Source organism: Nasonia vitripennis, chromosome 1 (genome assembly GCF_009193385.2).
Source record: "Nasonia vitripennis strain AsymCx chromosome 1, Nvit_psr_1.1, whole genome shotgun sequence".
Lineage (NCBI taxonomy): Eukaryota > Metazoa > Arthropoda > Insecta > Hymenoptera > Pteromalidae > Nasonia > Nasonia vitripennis.
In genome coordinates this window covers 31302754-31323250 of record NC_045757.1, presented here as the reverse complement: position 1 = coordinate 31323250, position 20497 = coordinate 31302754, and the positions used below count along the sequence as shown (strand labels likewise).

Below are 20497 nucleotides of genomic sequence, written 5' to 3'. Positions count from 1 at the left end.
CGCTGTGCGAAGGTATGCTACGCTGCCGTTGGCGTGGCCCTGCGGTTTTGTCATTCTAATAGAGGGCCGATGCATCAATTACAGAAACAACAAGCGCGCTCTCGCGCGCTGGCTCGGTCATGCGTAGCTGCTGCCGCCGCTGCTTGTTCGTCGCGCAGCCGCCGAATAACACGCAGCGATTGCCGGTGATTATGCCGAACGATAAATTGGCCTTTCGCTGTCTCTGCGTGTGGCCGCGACAAGCGGGATGCAGAGCAGCTATATCGTTGCGCAGCTGTAATTACGAGATTCGAAAAATTATGCGACGCTTCTCTCCCTCTCTCTCTCTCTCTCTCTCTCTCTCTTGCGCGCGCGCGTGCGCGTGTGGGTATCGCGATGATAGGACGATTTTACGCTGCGTCGCATTCCCCCCGTGGGATGGCCGTGATGATGACGCGGCTGCAGTGACAAGTTAATGGAAGAAATAGATAAATATGTGTGGATGCGAGAGGGGGAGACAAACAATAGGGCTGATGCAGTGCGTTGGTGCCGCGGTGAGATCCGCGTGAATGATGGAGGGTGCGAATATAGACACTCACTGTGCTATACTCGTCGCTTGTGGAGTGTGATCCGAAAGGGATGGGAAAGGGCGCGCGACAATAGGAATGTTTAGTACGCCGTTTGCGCCGAGCTTTGTTGGGGAAATTTTATGCTCGATTGTAGCGGGACTACGGTATGGGATCGTTTCGAAGCGGAGGGGAGAGGAACGAGGTGTTTGGAGAATTTGATTGATACGGGCGATTCCGTTTATTTTATTTTTTTAGGGAAACTCGCTGAAATACTCAGAAGTGTTCAAAGCTCTATGTAATAATTCGCGTATTATATGTTCCTAAGAATTTGATTACTTTCTTTTGGAAAATTCAAAAATGCGAATATCCCGAATACCTAACGCTTGTATCGCTTTTTTCCCGAGTATCAAAATATGCACCCATGGCTATAGGAGAATTCCCGGAATGCCGCGAACAAACAATTTTCCCACTTTACGCGGCAATCAAGCGCGCACGGTGAAAGAGAGCTTTCGCGCGCGTATCCTTCCTTTTAACACCGAACTAACTACCTAACTATGCGCATGCGTATACAAGCTCGCACACATACAGTGTGCGTGTGTCGCGTCCATCTGTCAATTCGGCTCTCTTTTTTCGCTCCCGCGATTGCTCGAAAAGGATTCCAGCGTCCACTTGCCTGCCACACGTACACTGTAAATTCGATGGCGCGATTCGAGATTCCGGGCGCACGCCAATTCGATTTGCTCGCTATTTGCCGACGAGAGCCCGAGACGTGCGAGGCAAATTCTTCGCTGCGCTCGCGCGACTGTATACGCATCGAGAGACAGGAGAGTTTACACGAGAGAGACTGTATCGCTGCTCGCCTTTTTCAACGTAAGGTGTATGTATACCTCCAGGAGAGTTTGCTCTTGTCTTGGTATATGCAGCAGACGGGATTCGGGGCTATGGGCACTGCCGTGGATCACTTTGGAATTTATTGACTCTCCGCAGCGAGAGCCGTGATGCTGTGTGTTTATCTGATATGAGGCCCAACTGTTCACCTGTTCTAAGCGCGAGTCTCTACCTGCACTGTGTTTGTGTACACGCGTGTGTTTGCAGGAGGATGAGTATTACGTTGTTTACGGATTGTTAAAGTTGAGCATCCTAAAGCATCGTGTTTATTTAAAAATACAATATATGTTTATACGTAATTCTTTAACGTCACAATTGATTGAGAAGCCTTATTTGAAAATATTTTTTCAAAATTCACGCACATCGTGCATGTATGTGTACGATGCAAGCATCAGCCTAATCTATTAACCTAGTTTTGACGTTTTATCAGAACTGATGCAAGATTTAATCTTCTGAAGTTTGGCGAGTCTTACCAAACTCTGGATGTATCTACTGCTCCGAGTACATAGTTTCTATAACCCTTGCAATTCTTCAACGCACAATTCCATTTTGATCCCCCCTAAATGAAATTACGAAATCTACCGCTCACTTCTATAATATGTACAGAATTCTCGGCTAGCGTTCCTCGAGCAAGAAGCATTACAACTTTAAAATTCACTTACATCCCTCTTACAAGATTCTCGCCAACATTGACTCCCCCAACCAAGTACAGTAAATCTTCCCATATCTCAAACGGATCAAAATCTTTATACCCGTGGATATTCCCGACACAAAATCCAAATCGCTAATTAATAAACCAATCCAAACATCGATCCCTCGTATACATACATCAGCGCACTCGCATTTTTATTTATTTCCCAGCTCCTTCGTCTGGTTCCCTCGCCTATATCTAAATTTCTGTCTCTACCTTCCCGTAACTCGCGTCGTAGCAGCACTTACGTGAGCCCAAGGGGAAGGAGCCTTGCCTCGGTATAACGCAGAGTCGTACCATTAATCGCATTAGTCGAGCGCGCAGCGTAGGAGAGAGGTGGGCAGATAGCGCCTCCGGTAGCAGCAGAAGGTGTAGTATCTCTGCTCTGTGGCCTAGCCCTGGAAGGAATAGGAAACTCCATATACCTGCGCCGCGAGGATTTGACCTGCACCGGAAGATGCTTGCCGAAGGAATGGAAATCGAGATACCGCGTTGTATTTTGGTTAGAGGCTCTCTCTCTCTCTCTCTCTCTCTCTCTCTCTCTCTCTCTCTCTCTCTCTCTCTCTCTCTCTCTCTCTCTCTGTCGGGGTGATATTGCTCTGCGGGTATACACGAGAGGAAAGAATATACCGAGGTGATGTTTGAGGAGCGAGCTTTTCTTTGCCGCGAGAAAAAGAGGAGTTTCAATTCTGTTTGCTTTTGTCCAAGTTTCGCAGATAATAAAGTTTGCGAGAGTTTGATTTCGCGTAAAAGAGTTAATAATCGCTTATTTAGCATGGATAACTTTTTGCTTGGCGCTGCACAAAAAGTTTGATGGTGTTCACACTTCGCTGAGTGTGCCTTTGGATATAGTTTCTGGACTTTGAGAGAAGAAGTGTGATGAGAAAATTTATGAGATAATGGTCTACGAGAGATATGCCATGGGATACCCTGGGGAGAGAGGAACTATTTGTTTGTGCAAGCCCAACAATCAAATGATGAAGATCGTATGAGAAGAGAATAAATGTGTTGTTTTCGTTTATCGATGTGGACAATCGTACACAGCAATAAATGTTGATTGTCACACTGGAGCAGTTACTTTTTTGCAGAGTGTAACACGGCATTTCTTCGACTACTTTTAAAAATCTATACGCATTTCACTCCACACCATATTTGCCCAGTACGTTTGACCCGGTTACTCAAATATTTACCTGGTGCGAAATCCTTTACGGACATATATTGTGTGCAAACATACTTCCGAAACGAATCGATTGCTCGCATGTGCCAACGCGATTGTGGAAACTGTTACAATCAAGTCCCCATCAATGTTTGATTTTGTTTCAAATAGCAATAAACAATCGAACCCTTTGCGCGTTTGAAAATTCTTAGCCAACTACTAGATTCAAAATCCTCTCCAATACACAGCTTCTCTATCGCATTAACAGCGCCAAAAGCTTTCCCAAAGGCCTACCCGGCGCAGCAGCAGCAGCGTCTAACGAAATTTCAGCATCTCTCGCGCCCTCGAGATTTCCCCCTGTAAACTCGCCGTCTTACATCTCTTCTTCTATGACCTACATCCTCACTCGTACGGACTTGTGGTTTCCTCTTAAACACATGCAAGTACGATGCATCGACCTTCACGTACGTCAGGGCTCAAAGTTAGGGCATCGAGCTTCCAGATACTTAGAGCCTCGACGCTGTCTTATGGATGTGCTAAGTGACTGCGAGGGCGTCATGTTTATGGGGTTAGAAGACCTCGGCGAGAGCTTCATTTTCATCGGTTTGCCTGCTTCTTTAAAGCCTTTCTTTTATGAGTATTTGGAAAATATGACCGGGAGTTTAGAAGCTTTTAGCTGCAGCCGTATTATCGAGGTCTATTGCGGCTTTATTACCGATATGAAGTTTTTACTTCATGTAATTTTGTTCGCAGAAACGCTGTAATTTTATGAAAAAACATTCTACCCTGTTTGCTCGCCCGATGAAGTTTGTTTTCGTTCAATGTTACCCTATGCAAGCGAGTAGTAGTTTACATGTAGGCGCAGTGTACTTCAACGAGCTTTCAAAATTCATTTTAAAATTAATATCGTTGAACTTGTTATGTTCTTCAATTAATGAAGATTAAATCTCGAATAAATCAATAACCTCGATAAACAAGCCTTTGACTCGAAATCCCACTCTGGCTTCTCTACCATCGACCTCCCCACGCACACAACCGATTCAATCAGACGCAAAGCACAAAAAATCAGCCCCCACCTTCAACTTGTCCGTCTTCTTTTGTACGTCATAAAGATCGTCCCCCTCGGAGGCGAAAATAAAAATTTTACTCGACACGCTGGGCAGAAGAAGTCGAGTATACGTAGCACAGAGAAAAAGCCAGGAAGAAAAAAAATGACTCCATCAATCCGTCGTCACGTCCGATAAATCCCATCAAGCTCGGCTTCGAAGAAAAAGCCTTGCTGCAGCGCATCATCCTCGGCCGATAAAATTATCGACCTCTATTTCGCGTAAAAATTATCCTCCCCGTATATAGGAGAGCAAAAAATGGTATAGGTATATATAGTCTATAGAATAAGAAAAGTGGAGCCGAAAAAGAAACAAAGGAGACAGAGAGGAAGTGAGAGAGTAGATCGACAAAGGCACACGTATAGTACATCGGCAGTGCATCAAAGGGAAAATTCCCCGACGCGCTGCCGAGGTGTCGGACGGTCGGCCGCCAAAGGAGAAATCAGTCGTCGCTGCTATCCCGAATCCATTTGCTGCCGGGAGATTCTCGAGATCCATTAGGAGGCCACTCCATCGTCCTTCTCTCGCTTGCAGCACACTCTGCTCGTCAGTGTGAAGCCTGTAGATGTATGGGAGCAGAGTCGAAGACGACGTCGCGAGCCTGAATTTCCATAAGTCGCGCACGCGCTCGTATACTAAGAAGGATATCTCGCGTCCCTTAGCTTTTTTTGCACGACGCTTGACATCGTCGCGGCGCGTCTTTATATTACCCGGAGACAGTTCGTCGACGCGCTTTTTATCACGGCGTTTGTCAGACGCACGAGGCTTTCTGCTCTGATTGGTCGAAAGATCTCACGGCTGATGCAGGAGACACCGCGAATGACTTTTATCACTCGCTAGTAGCTTATTGCTTATGGATGAGAAGTGACGAAGATGATATTTTTTTCGCGATTGACCCTTTGTCGAAGGGATGTATATGAGAGAGCAGTTATCCGAGCATTGACGTATAGAGTTCGGAATTTTTTCGAAGTAAGCTATTAAATAGTGTTGAGTATATTTAAATTTGTTCGAAACATGAAAATCCGGTGTATAAAATGCAATGGAGCGAAGGCGAATTACGTATGCAGCTTCTGCGAGCCCATTATTTGTACGTTTCGGGCATGTTTGTGCGGGCAACCGAAACAACAACGTCTTTCAAAACTTCTGCCAGCTTTAGAGCGAGCTTTTTTGTGTTTATTTTTTAATGTTTCAAAGTTCAAACTGGATCATGCAAATTTATCCGCGAAGTCAGGAAGAGAGAGCTTTGCCGTGTGTAATAAATGGCTTTCGCATTGTTATATGGGATACCCTGCTCTCTCTCTCTCTCTCTCTCTCTCTCTCTCTCTCTCTCTCTCACACACACACACACACACACACACACTTTTTGACGAACTTAAGCGCGCCATCGATCCCTATTATTCATATATGCGATACCAGTATGCATCGCGCGATAAAATACTCCAAATTGGCGTAACGAACGTGAAATTCTATATATTTCGTGAAAAAACAAATCCGTTATACAATTCTAGAATGGGTATAGCCTTTACAGGTTCTACTGTCAATATTTGCGGAATATCCTCATTCGCTCTTATTGCCGAATAAAATAATAAAACAATATAAATAATTAAATTTCAAAAAGCGCAGTACCAAAATAGGTCGAACAGTTATTTGCATTTCAAGATAAAAACGCGAAATCGAGCGATTACTGCGCGAGCCAGCGCTTTATGTATAGTAGAAGCTTTTGAATCCAATCAAAATACGATTATCCGGCATTATTATTGCGGTTATTCATCAGCACTGAATCTTGGCTAAAAAAAGCAAGCACTCGAGGGAGAGCTCTGCGGCGACGGCGCGCAGTTACTTCCATTAATCCACTTTTAAACGCATTACCGATGCTCCGATGCAGCGTTTTAATAGCGTTCTCGCGAGTGAAACAGGGGAAATCGAGAAAGAGAAGGAGAGGCAAAGATAACGAGAAGTAAAAGCGAGAGAAAGAGAGATAGCTGGCAAGATGAGGGAAGAGAGAGAAAAAGCAAAAAAGCACGGGATATGTTGGCTCGCAGTCTCTCATACAAAATGAGAGGAAGGGAGAGAGGAGTGAATGGCAAATGCCTATAGAAATGCCATCGAGTTGCTCTTTCACTCCTTTTTCTCATTTTGGCCGCTCGCTCCCTCTCCCTCTTCTTCGGGGCTGGTGCAGCAGCAGCAACGTTATGCCGGAGCCAGGTACTTTACGAGAAAGTCGATAGGCCGAGGTTTAGGGAGATTCGGGCTGCTCCTCTTCGTCTCTGCCTCGTATCCACCTCAGGGCTTGCATCGGAACGAAGACTGTCGCAGGAGAGGGAGAGAGAAAGTGAGAGAGACGGAGAGAAACTGCAGGCAAGCTCTCTCGTGAGAGGGATGTATGCAGATGAAGAGTGCGAGAAGTGCCGGGCAGGCAGACAGACAGCTGGGAGATAAGGATTTATTTGGATTCCTGGACAAAATGCTGCTCTCCCCACGGGATCGATGCTGTTTTTCAAGTTGGCCAAGATTTCCCGCTACTGAATGCGCGATTTTATCGATGGATTCTATTTTTTACGACATTGATTATTTTATATAAATGATTAAAGTTTTAGTTAGTTTAAAAAAAAATGTTTGCGAATATGTATGCATATTTTATGGAAATTCTGTGCAGATACAAGAGACGAATATTTCTGTCAAATTAGTATGTTCAAAAACTGATATTTACCATTCGCATCGCGTATTCACGGCTAAATGCAGCCCAGCCACATAACGCACGTTTCGTATTAAAAACCATAAAACTCGCTTTTATTTAAAGTCCCACCAGCCTTCACTCAAATATTCAAATACATGTTATATTCAGTCCAAAACTCAAACGTAAATTCCGTATATACGTACTACCGCATACATCCTCCGCACATCCTCTCTCTATACACAGCAGTCGCATAAAAATTATACCTCAATACGCTATCCGTCCGCGCAGGTTTTTCGACCGCATATGCGCGCCGAGCTGTTTTTACGATACGCGACGCTCCGTGTCAAAGGCGATTTATCGACGAGGCGGCGCGAAGATGGGTTTTATAACGATGTGGCGGCGACGAAAAAATTTCACGACCTGAGTGCGAAAAACACACACGCGCGCCCGCTCGCGGCTCTCTTTTTCCACGAGCGCTACTTCTCCTTCTTCGCTTTTTTTTGCGCTGCCCTCTCTCTCTCTCTCTCTCTCTCTCTCTCTCTCTCTCTCGCGGTTCTTTTTCTTTTCCATCGCTCGACGCGGCGTTATTGCGTTTTTCGGTTTGCCGATTTTCATTTGCCGTGTCGTAAAAGACTCGGCGTCCGAGTTCCGCCCCGAACTGTGTATTGAAAAATGTTGATTTTTAGACGGACCGCGCAGTCGTTCGAGTTTATTTGAGCTTTTACTCCTTCGACTAACGTGCACGCGAGTGGCTTTTTTTTTAAATTCATTTTTATACGCTCTCGATTCGGTTTTTAATGCCGGTGAAATTGGCAATCGTGCGCGCGAGACTCGATTTCCTCCTGGAATTCTATTTTAAAAGGTGAATTTAAAGAGTTAATTTGGTTAAGGAAGGATATCTGAAAGAATGGCGAAAAACGGCCATCGATAAACGCATTATAATTGCATCATTTCGGAATCGAATATAGGCGAGCTATTGAAATATTGCGGGCACGTTATACTTTATTGATAACTATTTCGATCAATCAAGCACACTTTGTGCGATGCAACATATATCTTCTACGCAATAAACCAAACACTCGGTTTTCACATAAAATCGATGAAAGAAGTAAAATTTCACTATACCATTACTCATTTGTTTTTGAATATCGTATACCTTATTCAACAAACACAAGGAATTGTAATTTCCACATTCCTCGAACACGCGCTTTTGCGAAACGCAACCACTGTTAACTCGCCGCAACTATTTTAATATTCCAAAAGAGCCATACTTGAAAAACATAAAATGTCGGAGCAGCGCAAAACCGAAATAGCTGCGGGAAGAAAGCTTGGGAAATGAAGCAGGAGAATGAGGCGCATCCCTAAAATTAGAAGAAAGAATCCAGCCAACTTTATCTCACCAGCAGTCAAATATCCGAGATGCAATAACGCGCATTTCTCGCTTCGGGCGGACAATTTAACGCAAGCTTCTCTCTCTCTTCCTGATTTTTTTCCCCACGAAATCGTTGTATGTGCGTGTGGCCTTAAAGTTTTGCGCGTAACTCGCAATCGCGTCGACATCTCGCGATGAAAAACTTTCGCAATCTCGCGCGCGGTTCTACTTTTCTTTCGCGCGAGACGACGCGCTTTTTTCTCGAAGCTGTGCTTCTTTCTCTCTCTCTCCCTTCCTCTTTCCTTGCACACCTACTCCGACGAGGTAGTGAGGCCCTTTTCGTATAGCTACGTGTGTTATTGTGCCGCCGCGCGGGAAATCTGCAGAAGCGATATGCTTTTTATTATGCTTCTGGCCTTCATTTCCTGAACATTCCATCTGCTTCGCTGTACTTTTTCTGAGACTTCTGAGATTTCCGGTATTACTCAATAGCTTAGCCCGAGATCTTGAATTTAAAAAAAAAATTGTCGAAAATGACCGGTCCCTATCAAAAATGCGAACTATTTGAAACAGAGTGAATTTGTTCAAAAATGCGTTTGAAACGAAAAACCGAAAATTCTCGTTCTGAACGCATTTTTGAACAATTTCACTCTGTTTCAAATAGCTCGTTTCAAATTCAAGATCTCGGACTAAGCTATTCAGTAATGCCGGAAAAAATAATGTTAGCTCGGCCAGGTAATGACTTACCCGGGGCGCAATAAAGGCTATTTTTTGGTAACTGTTTGTAATTGTGGTTTATTATAATTGTTATAATATTATTCAAAGGTGTATTAGTGATACATGTATATTATGTATACACGCGAATTAAAAGTCGGTCGCACATCCAAATCCTACGAACCATAAAAAAAAGCAAGGTTATGTTACGTAGCCGCGACTCTTGCAGACGACTTCTAGCAGATCTGGCTAGAAATATTCCAGAATTCATGTCATTTTAGATGGGATTTCTACTGATATATTGAGACTGGAATCTATCCAGTTCATACAAATCTTGCCTATTTCTGGAAATATTATCATCAACATCTCTACCAGGGTTATCACAGCGTCAATAGATTAGAATTACTATTGAGCAATGCGAATGTTTGATAATACATTTGCGCATCAAGAATTAATTCTAGCAACAGCCATTGAATTATTAGCAATGTATAATACAAGAAATTAATTAATATTTATTTCACATAAATAAAATATTTATTTTGCAGAATAGAAAGCGGAGATGTATGTATTTTCAATTTATCTGCACAAAAGATTGCTTTAACAAGAAAGATTCTCGCTAGAGTTATACAAATTTGTATAGTCGAGAAGAGGAATAATATTGGAGTTACTCGGCGGAACAGTTATGCGTGCCAACTTTATTTGCCTAACGATTTTCCGCGCGGGGACATTAATGGTTTTCCTTTAAGCTCTGCATTATTTCGAATATTTAGCGAATTTTTTCTTTGTGCTGAATAAAAACTTGTACTTCACCAGCAAAACAACGAAGATCTATGAATATTATGAATTATTATTTCAACTACGTTTCCTGAATAAGTTTAATAGCATAATGAGAGCTATAATGAATTCAATTGGTTATGCTTACTGATGTAAATAATCGTAGTTATTAAATGTTAATTTTAACATTAGTATAAACTAATACACACTCGTTTGTATCTTTTATTATTAAGTGAAAAGTATAAGTTAATGGAAACGCAATATTTAGATACTGACATTCTGCCAGAGGCGGAAATTAGAAAATTCTTTATACTGCCAAATAACGTCGAAAACTTTAATTAACAACATGACGTCGCTGGTTAAACTAGCTACTTCAAATTTCAAACTAACTTTCTTCAGAAATAACACGATGACTTTTGACTGATAACTGCGCGAGCTTGTTTGATATCATTATAGGAAAGATGGATGCCTAATGCCTATCACGAAATACGCATTAATCCCAATTACCGCAATAACATATTTTTTATCAATCAAATCACTCTGCAATGTGTTCAGCAAATATACTCCAAAGCTAGATTTATGTAGTATCGCGGATCAGCCTATCAACCGAAAATAGTCTGCTGCGATACCCGGAAGAGCGCGAGCAAACATAAACGACAATAGGTCAATGAAACCCCCGGCAAAACGGAAACAAATAACCGCGCGCACGAAAAATACGAAGTTCTCTGAGTAATAAAGTCCTTCCTCCCCAGAACTTCGCCAAAGCCGCGAAATATTCGAAAAAAAAAACATCGTACGTCATAACCCGCTCAACTATCCGCCCTAACAACAACCGCAATCTAGCCTACCATGATACAGATGAAGTCAAGCAAAGTAAGAGTGAGAATCGAGGGCTCTCATCCTTTTCCTTCGTCAAAAAATCTAGACAAGTATGTACACCCGAAGAAATCGCAACCCCTTCAGCGTCCCGATCAAACATCGGCAAGGCAGTACAACCCGAACTTCCAGGCAACATCAACAAACTTCAGAATCAAACTCACCGATAGGAATCTTCTCCGCTGCAGCGGGCTGTCCAAGTAGCACGAGGGCGAGGCAGGCGATCCCCAATACGAGTCTTCCCGGCAGAGCCGTTCCACCAGGTCCCCCATCACTACCACCTATCTTCATCATTGTCATCATCTTCATTCTCTCAGCGAACGACATCACTCTGTCCAGTCCTAAATTCCCATAACCTCTATCGGATTCAACGATAGCACTCCCCGATGCTGGCAACACTGAATCAACGATGATAACTTTGCTAGAAGCCACAATAACGTCGTCTTTGTCGCGGTCCAACCGGGTCATAATCGGAAAAAAATTCGTGACTGCTGCAGCTGCACGCGCACGCACGCTCTCGCTCTTTCACGCACCACGTCCGAGCTCGCTGGGGCTCCGGCACAAACTGGCGCGCGCGTTCTCTCGTCTCCACCACCACCGCCTCCCCCGCACAGAACGAGAGAGAGAGAGAGAGAGAGAGAGAGACAGGGAGCGTTACAACTCGGCAGCATCCAACCCCCGGAGCAGCCCTCCTCCCACGCGCGCTCGAAGCCACTCGACCATCCTCCCACTACTACCCCCTCAGCGCAGCAGCAGCAGCCACCCTCCGACTCACACACCCCACCTTATTCTCGTCCTACGGATATCTCTGTGCTAGAGACAGAGAGAGAGAGAGAGAGAGAGAGAGAGAGAGAGAGTGTGTGTGTGTGTACATGCTTAACGCGCATGTTACGTCACGCACGAGACTTCTTTTCGAGTGCGTGCAGCGAGTCGGGGGAGAGTGTGTACGCCTCTCTCTCTCTTTCTCTCTCTCTCTCTCTCTCTCTCTCTCTCTCTCTCTCTCTCTCTCGACTGCGTGATGATGGGGCCGGAGTTTTGGTTATTGATGGATCCAGAGTATACGTGTGTGTGTGTTTTACCGTCGACGAAGGGATAAATACACGCGGCGCGTTATTAGATCCTTCGAGCAACGCAATTTGTGGTGATTGGCGCACACGAGTCGACGAACGTTTTGAAGTGGATCTGCAATTTCGGATATGCGATCAAATGCTTGACACTTCAGAGAGAGCTTTCGAACCGAGACATAGTGCTGCGAACTACGCTATTTGAGATTACGAAGTAATCAAATGTTTTTGTTTCCTATTGGCGAGTTGCAGAATACCGTGTTATAGCCTCTCATGTTCAGAAACCCCGATATTTGAGATTAGAAAGACATCAAGTGTTTTTGTTTCCTATCGGCGTGTTGTTATTTTCATGTTTGAAAATCATACGGCCTGATGGAATTACGCAAAAGTAATTTCCCAGCTCTGCGACGCTGAACACATTTTTATTAAAATAAGATCACGCAAAGTCTTTTGAGGAGGGGGGAGGTGGGAGCCGTGGGAGCGGGGGGGGGGGCGGAGAGAATCGCATTCGACCTCGTAAGCAAATTCTTTGAGGAAAAGCGGGACACCAGTGCAGACTGCACGATTTCTTTGAAACAGCTCACCGAATCAAAGCCATTTGAAGGAATTATAAAATTTTTTCACAATGCAGTGACCCTACTAAAAAACTTATTGCGGCTTGACCTGAAAATAAAATAATCCCTGCGGATGATAATGAACGTCATAATAATTATGAGCCCAGATGAATTCGAAGAATTTTTTCAAGAGACATTATAAGTATTGGATAATGACTTTTTTCTCTGCCAAATCGTATTTAATCCGAAATTTCTTTGTTTCGAATTTCCGACTGCGCGTATAAGAGGATTGCGTTAAAAGGTTTGTGAATTTGTAATTTGCCGGCTATTTCCCGAGCAGCTATGTATATGAGTCATTCTACGAAAAGTGGGACTATTTACGGTCGAAAGATTAGCTCTTGCAATTTTGAGGACACACGCATCAGACCAAGTTTTGTACATGCGTTTGGACATACAACATGTAAAAAACATGGGTAGCACCTCCGAACCCTATGTCAACAACAGTTACAGGCCAATTACTAATGACCAAAAAATAGCTTTTATGGTGTGTATGGGACAAGACTACATTAAGATTCAAAAATAAACTGTGAAATCATTGTTGATCAGATATTATGACTTTATTGAAATCTCCTATCGATCAGGTCCTGGTGTGACCTTCTCTCACAAGTTGTCGCCGAGAACTGACGCTCTACTCATTAAACGCCGCCGAAAACTCGGGCCCGCTAAAACAAAGACGCTTTCCCGACGACTACCGAAGGGACTCGAAGTAGTGCGCGCGCTCCTCTATATCTATAGCTATACACACCCAGTCATGTGCCCGCGCGAACGCCTCTCGCCACTCGACTCTTTGACCTGGCAGTCACAGATCGGCCCTTTAGCCTCTCCGCACTGAAAGTGACCTTCAAAATCCGTGGAGTAAACTCCCTACTGAGGTCATGGCAATCTAAGAATGATTATAAAACCACTCCTAACCGTATTGGCCTGAAGCCACGAATCGCCTTGTCGATTCGCGCATATGAGAACCAAATGACAGAGAAACGTTTGCTAAAACTACTAATAGGTAGAATATATTATCGATAAAGAATAAATACGCCGCACTTGCTATTATCCCTAGTAGCCCTCGGTTACGTCCGGAACATTGTGTCCCGGGTAATTTATTACATGGCCGAGCGAGCATTACTTTTTTTCTGGCATTAATGGACAGCGGAGCCCAAGATCTTGAATTTAAAAAAAAAAAGTTGAAAATCATTGTGTCTATCAAAAATGGCAAGCAATTTAAAATAGGGTAAAAATTGTCAAAAATACGAAGAAATGTCTAAAAAGCCAGATTTTTCACTTTTTTTCGTAGAATGACTCATATACGTGTGATACGAATGCTCGTGCCGTGCCATAGCCCGTCCCTTACCACTGCACGTGTTCATTATCCAGTTCAGATCAGGGAGCGCTGATATTTTGTGTGCTTCGTATTTCAATTTTTTCAACGCTGCCCGTTTATTTACTCTCATTCAAATAATTGGTCCGTGTAGTGTATTGTCGTTTGAGGAAATATGCAGTGAAATATCAATTAAATTATTTTACGTTGTGTAATTGAATTTTCTTGACGACATTTTTCGGTCATTTTATTCTCGTTGAACAATTTTCAAATTGAATTTCTAAAATTCATTTTTGTAATTTTTAGTAGAAATGAAGTCGATATATTTCAGAACTCTCGCGACTTTCCGGGAAAACATGATAAAATTTAATTTAGTTGCAAAGTGCATGAAAAATAAAATTATGAATTGCTGCCTATTTTCATCCATTTTATATCAAAACATCGATATTATATATTTTTTATAAGAACCCTATTCACACAAGCCATATCGTCCTTCTCATTAGCACACGATTCTCCCTTGAACTCGATTCGCCCATAGAACAATGCTTGTAATACGAACCAGGTGTGTTTCATCTATGGCACGAAAATGGGAAGGCTGCGCTCATGTATATACAAGCCTCCCTGTATATAGTTGAAGCGAAGCTTCATAAACGAGGCGCGAGAAAAGCACTTGAGATTTTGCGCTACTCTCTTTTTACGCTTTTACGCCTTTTGCTGAGCTCACGCCTGGTATGTCTTCATTTTAAAGCTATAAAAGCCGTTAATCGTTTTTCCATTTTGTCTGAGAAAGGAGCTGCGTTTCAAGACTGTTATCATTGATTTTCAGTTCAGTGCGTCTTTGAGGATGAAAAAATTAGACTATAAACTGTTACGTCATAGGTTGAATAAGAAAATAATAACAATTTGAATAAAATGCCGCAGCTGCGTTACAAAAATAATAATAGTAATGACGTTTTGAAATTTTAAAATATTGAGTCATAATAAGTTTAAATTGATTGCAATAGTAAGATAAAATCATAGTTAGATAATTATCATAATTAGATATTAAAAAAATGTGAAATCTACAAATTATATTAAAATAACAAATAGAAAAGTCAAAAATCGTACAGGGTGGGCCATCTAGCGGGAAATCGACAAGGCTAGGAAAATAGCGTGGGTAGGACTGAAGGTGGAGCGGAAGAAGATCGGAAGAAGTGGTAGCCAAGCGGTCGATGACCGATAAAGAGGGCGCTGATGCAGACCCAAAGGGATGGGCCTGTGGGAAAAATCGGGTTGGAAAAGGAAAAGATGCGACGCGGGGGTGAAGGTAGGAATAGCGTGCGGGGAAAAGTTCAGTCTCGTCGAGGAGTTCAGCTGAGGTGGCTGCTCTCAAGCAACATACAAGTTTAAAATTTTGTATTTCAAAGCCGTGAGGGCTGTTCAGGATAAGAATTTGTCCAAGATTTTTTCTTTTTAAAATAAAAAGAATATTGAAGAGCAATCAAATCAACAGAGTAAAGTTTCAATCATTTGAACCAAATTTTCAAATCTAAAAAGGAAGTAAGGAGTTTACAATCCAGTAAACTCTTAATTTGCTGCAATCTACAAAAGAAAAGTAAGTAAAAATTATAAGTTAATTAATAAATATCTAAAGGTTTGTGTTACGACCTAACCTATTCTGTAACGCGCTAAATGTATGAGTTTGAATGACGAGCGCATGCGCGCCCTTTTCTAGGCCCAAAACACCATCACGGTGGCAACCTTGAACTACGCCGTAGTTCTGATCACCCTGCGCTAGCCTGCTTCACGACGGCATGCTCACGCGCAGGCAGTCAGTCTGTCAAAACCAGTCATTACACGCGGGCGGTCCTCCCTCGCTCTCAGATTTTGAATACTTCAAACTCTGACTGCATTTGGTTGCAGAAACTACTATCGCCTGCCGGGCTGATTGATTCCATACGAATCGCAATACGACTAAATCATGCCCATCGGGCTATCCGATTTGATTTGATTCAAATCTATAAATCGCGCCCAACGGGCTATACCAACTAAGTGCAGACAAAGGTTGTGTGTGTGTGAAACGTTATTGTTCGATTAACTAATTATCTCTGTAAACTTAATCTAATGCTGTGCAATCAATAAATCTGGGTTTTTTATGCCAAAAGGCTTTTTCCCATAATTTTGTATTTTCTTAAATTTAAACCTTTTAATCCATCTAAAAACAAAATCATTAAAATATAACTAAATTACTTAACCACCTAAGGTTAGGTAGTTACACAATTATTCAGTTTGGGAATTTGTAAAGTGAGCAGGCTTCGAACGCTGCCGCTTATTTTACAAATATATTTTGGGAGAACTTGTCTAGTTACTTGGAGGGTTGACTGGACTTCGCTTGTCTTTTGACCTACAGTTCAACGAGACCTGTTCATTAGTTTGGGAAGAGATTTGAATAAATTCACGCGGAATATTAAAATAAATAAGGGAGCGACTCCATCCCAAGTTCAGCGGAAGCTGACTCAAAACGGAGAATATTACATTGTGCGCCAACGTTCGGACGTAACAAAACTACTATTCGTATGTACGATGATGAACGAATTTAGAGTATGGGAACATGTTTAGCACCAAAAAAATATCATAATTAGCAGAAAACTTAAAAAGCTAAAAGCTCAAAGTCGAGAGAGAGAGAGAGAGAGAGAGAGAGAGAGAGAGAGAGAGAGAGAGAGAGAGAGAGAGAGAGAGTTTAGAAGAAGTTTTCACTTCGAGAAAACTAATGTCCGGGATAGTACACGCGACTCAATCGATGCTTGCTCCTCAAGCACCGCAAGTTAACTTTCAAATTACCCGCCACGAATTAAGGATGGGAAATTTTCCATGAGTCTAAAAAGAAAAACTGCGAAAAAAAGAGGATAGCGCAAAAGACCGACGGAGCAAAGAGAAACTGCGGGAGAGAGGGGAGGGAGAGAGAGAGAGAGAGAGAGAGAGAGAGAGAGAGAGAGAGAAATGAAAAAAGGAAGAAGTAGAGGAGAGCACAAGTAGTAAGGCTGCCCGTAATTTCCCGGATAACTTCGCATGACTAAGGCGAGCGAGCGTTCATGCAGTTCGCGTACTTTTGTAATTTCCCCGAGTTAACATCCGCCAAAACGTCGACGACGACGAATCAAAGTCGAGGAAGAGAGGAATGTCTCTTTTCTCAAGCTGCTGCAGCGGAGACACATTAAAAGATAAATGAGAGAAGTCAAAAAAAGGGATAAGTATACAAGGGACGATAATGAAAGTAAAACTGCTGTTCATGTAACGTAGAGTGTACTTTTAAAAAATATAGTAATTGTGGAAACGTCTTTTTGACACTTTTTCCAATGAGGAATTTGATGTTTACTACTATAGCAATTGCAGTGCGGTGACATTTTAAAGTCAGTTCTCCTCTTTTAGCCTAGTTTAGAATAAAACTGTGCCAACCAATGAAAATAAATATTTGTTTTTCTACTGTCATTCATCATTCTTATGAATTTAAAATTAATGGCGACGCACGAAGAGAAACGAGAATCTTCGTTCGTAATAATATTCAAACAGTCTATACAAAATAGCCCTATTGGCACAATGATAAATCAAAACTTTTCGCATCTGCGCCATAACGAGAAAATTGCAGAACAATAGCAGCAGCAATTCTTTAAACAGCGAGTCCAGAGGCAGAATACTTAAGAAGCCAAAACTCGGAGACTGCAGTACACCCTCCGAAGACAGCAACGTTCACTTAATCATAAATCCGTTAACTCGCATTCGCAGCCCTAAGCGTCCCTCTCTCCCTCGCACACGCACACGCACGTACAAAGTCCTCGCTCCGAACTTGCTAATTCCAATCGCTGCCTGCGTATTATATATCCAGCTTACTATATACCAAAGCGCTACCCTTAAAAGTCCCTTTAAAGTCGCGCGCGTCTCTGATGTCATAGCCGCGTCGCGCGTCGGAAGTCTTCCACTGCTTGGAGGCACACAACGAGGAGACAGACTATATATATATATATATATATATATATATATATGCTCCTTAACTTTTGATCGCGACTTTGCATAATATAAATTATGCAGATCCCGATTGAAAGTTTAAACGTGTGAGCCGCGGGGTCCCCCCTCCTGCTGCGCACGAGCTCGATGATGAGCGAAGGGGAGAGAAGAGATGCATACCTATATATATATGCGTGTGTGCAGAAAGATGATGATGTGCCTATATACGCGCACGAGATTAAGTCGCGGTCGAGATGGAGAAAGTATAGGGGAGACGAGGGGTTTCGATTATGGGCGGTGAAGTTGACAAATACTTTGACGGATATAGGTAGGGTTTGGATTGGAATAGAGGCGTGAGATTTTTCGTTTTGACTTTGGGGCGAAGCAGATTTGCACGGATATGATTTGAATCGATTTTCCAAAGCCTCTCTTCGATAATGATTACGGTCTTACAGGTTTGCATTTATCACGAGTGGACGTATGTTGTATAGAGAAATAAAAGTAGGAATGAATTTCGAGAGGATCCGCTTGTGAAAGTTGTACGGAAAAGCGTTGGAAGAGGCTATGTATGTAAATGAAGAGGGTATATAAAAGGAAAGAGTTTCTGGCCTTTTAAACCCGCGCGCTTTGCCACTTTTATGTGTCACTTTGTGTGTAGCGAGCGAGACGACATTGGGAGCGAGAGAGAGAGAGAGAGAGAGAGAGAGAGAGAGAGAGAGAGAGAGAGAGAGAGAGAGAGAGAGAGAGAGAGAGAGAGATAGAGAGAGAGAGAGGAAGTCGAGAAAGAAACCGGCGAAACTGCGACGCCTGTAAACATCAGAAATTCACACGAAAATGCGAAACCTCAGGCAATTTCCTCCTCTCGCGCTGTAGCTTGTTTTCTTTTTCGTCGAAAAAGTTGAGATGTAAAAGGTTAGACGCCGCTATGCCGCGCGCTTAACTCTATGTGTGATTTTCTCTATACTTCATATGGGTGGTGGAGAAGACTATTGGAAAATTTACATCCAGTAGTTTTATTGAAAGAATTTAAACGCGTGCTAGACGTAACGCGTGTTAGAGATTTATTCTCGACGACAAAATTACGGCCTGGATGTGGAAAAAAATTGTATTAAAGTTATTAGGTACTAATCTTATTTAATTTTGAAAGATTATGTTTTCAAAAACTATTTTAATTCTTGATGATGAACTCAATGGAGTAATTTTATTTATGTAAAACTTTAATTAAACAATTACTTATCATGCATTGCTCTTCAGTCTTCTTAGAAGAAGCCGAACTTTATAAATGCCTATCAATATAACAGGTGCATAAACAAGAAAAAGTCAAAACCATGGTTGTATGCTGTATTTACGTTCGAGTGATTTGATCTGTTGGTATTTGCACTCATGGATGCTCACGGCGCGTTTGTTGATGATTACAGAACACTGGTGTGCATACAGACACCTCATACCCAAGGGTATACGTATTTTTTCGTTCCATTGCGTCTACACTTTACGGTTGATACTTATAAGTAGACGCTCAGCACTTCAGCAGAGCCTCTCTTTTTCTCGCGCTAGCGCCTCCCCCCCCCTCCTCCCACAGCACGGTGCTTACATATATAGCTGTACAATACTGATGCGTGCGAATTCGAACCACGTATTGTAGGCCGAAGCGGCTTTGCGCAGCCGTTGAAGACACTATATACTTATATTTATATTTCTCTCAAGTCTGCACTCTTTGTGCCGATATAAAAGAACAAAAAGACCCACCTTGAGATGGAGGGAGAAGATGAAGTCCAGTAGGTTCCCTAGCTTCTTTCACTGCACGAAGGTCGCACTAGCCTCAGTTTCATCAGGGTTCCTGAAATATGACTCGCTTCTTCCATGCTATAACAAACCTCTCTATACCTATACAGCGATTCGCAAACATCACTCCTACTGCATCCTGGTGATTTTTTCAACCACGATAGTCTTGCCGCCGATTAGAGACTCGCTCGATTGTAAGGTTAAGCCATGAAGGGAGTAGCATTGGTACTTCCTAGTGCTAACACTAACATACCTCGGTGTTCGACACTTCACTATACACTACACACATACGCTGACACTATTAAATACTTCTAAAATACTTAGGATCACTCGCGGATGTGCAGACACAATCGTCAACGTTATGCCAACGATAAGGTCCGCGCCGCGAAGCAAATGGCCGAGGTATTTGCCTCACGTTGCAAATGACAGCAGATCGTCGCACTTGTTTCTCTTACAGGGCCTTGTGCTTTGTATGATTAGTTCGTGGTCCGGGCGGATACTTACTGCCGAATTTCCGTATTCATTAGCTGATTGGTTCTATTCATATTTCAGACTGGGTGAGGTAAGCAACGGCTACTCGCGCGCTTCCGAGAAGTCGTTTCGACGGTTAGAGTTTGACGGTTTCTGATCGTATTCGAACATTTTTCAAGAGGCGTAAGTACTTTTCTTAAGGTTCTCGTAAAGCTGATTCTCGGACCGTTTTATCATTTTCATGTAACGTGATGTGTGCAGGGATAATAGTTATAAGCATATGTGTAATTATAATTGTGACGAATCCAATTTTTAAATTCAAAAGTCTATAGACAAGGTCAAAAATTGCAAGATATGTCTTATACAGTATAGAATTATGGCTTGGTCTTGAATACCTTTTTATGAAGGAAAATTTTGATCAATACACAACTTCCAACAAAAAGTATTCAAACGAATTCCCGCGCAATAGAG

At 42.5% G+C, this 20497-nt stretch overlaps 1 protein-coding gene across 5 annotated transcripts in view; it reads right to left on the bottom strand.

Moving 5' to 3' along the window:
* LOC100116528 (glutamate receptor 1) overlaps positions 1–20044 on the bottom strand; it is a 332198-nt gene extending 312154 nt beyond the window's left edge. For 4 of the 5 annotated variants that reach the window (XR_512977.4, XR_001728766.3, XM_001600948.6 and 1 more), the window contains exon 1: positions 10967–11380. Coding sequence is in view for 2 of the 5 variants with exons in the window: in XM_001600948.6 (XP_001600998.4) it covers positions 10967–11270 (304 nt within the window). In the remaining 3 variants the exon portion in view is untranslated. Of the gene's footprint in view, positions 1–10966; positions 11381–19519 lie in introns of those variants that run through there. The other variant, XM_016981060.3, reaches the window with a different exon arrangement.
* Positions 20045–20497: the final 453 nt, after the last annotated feature.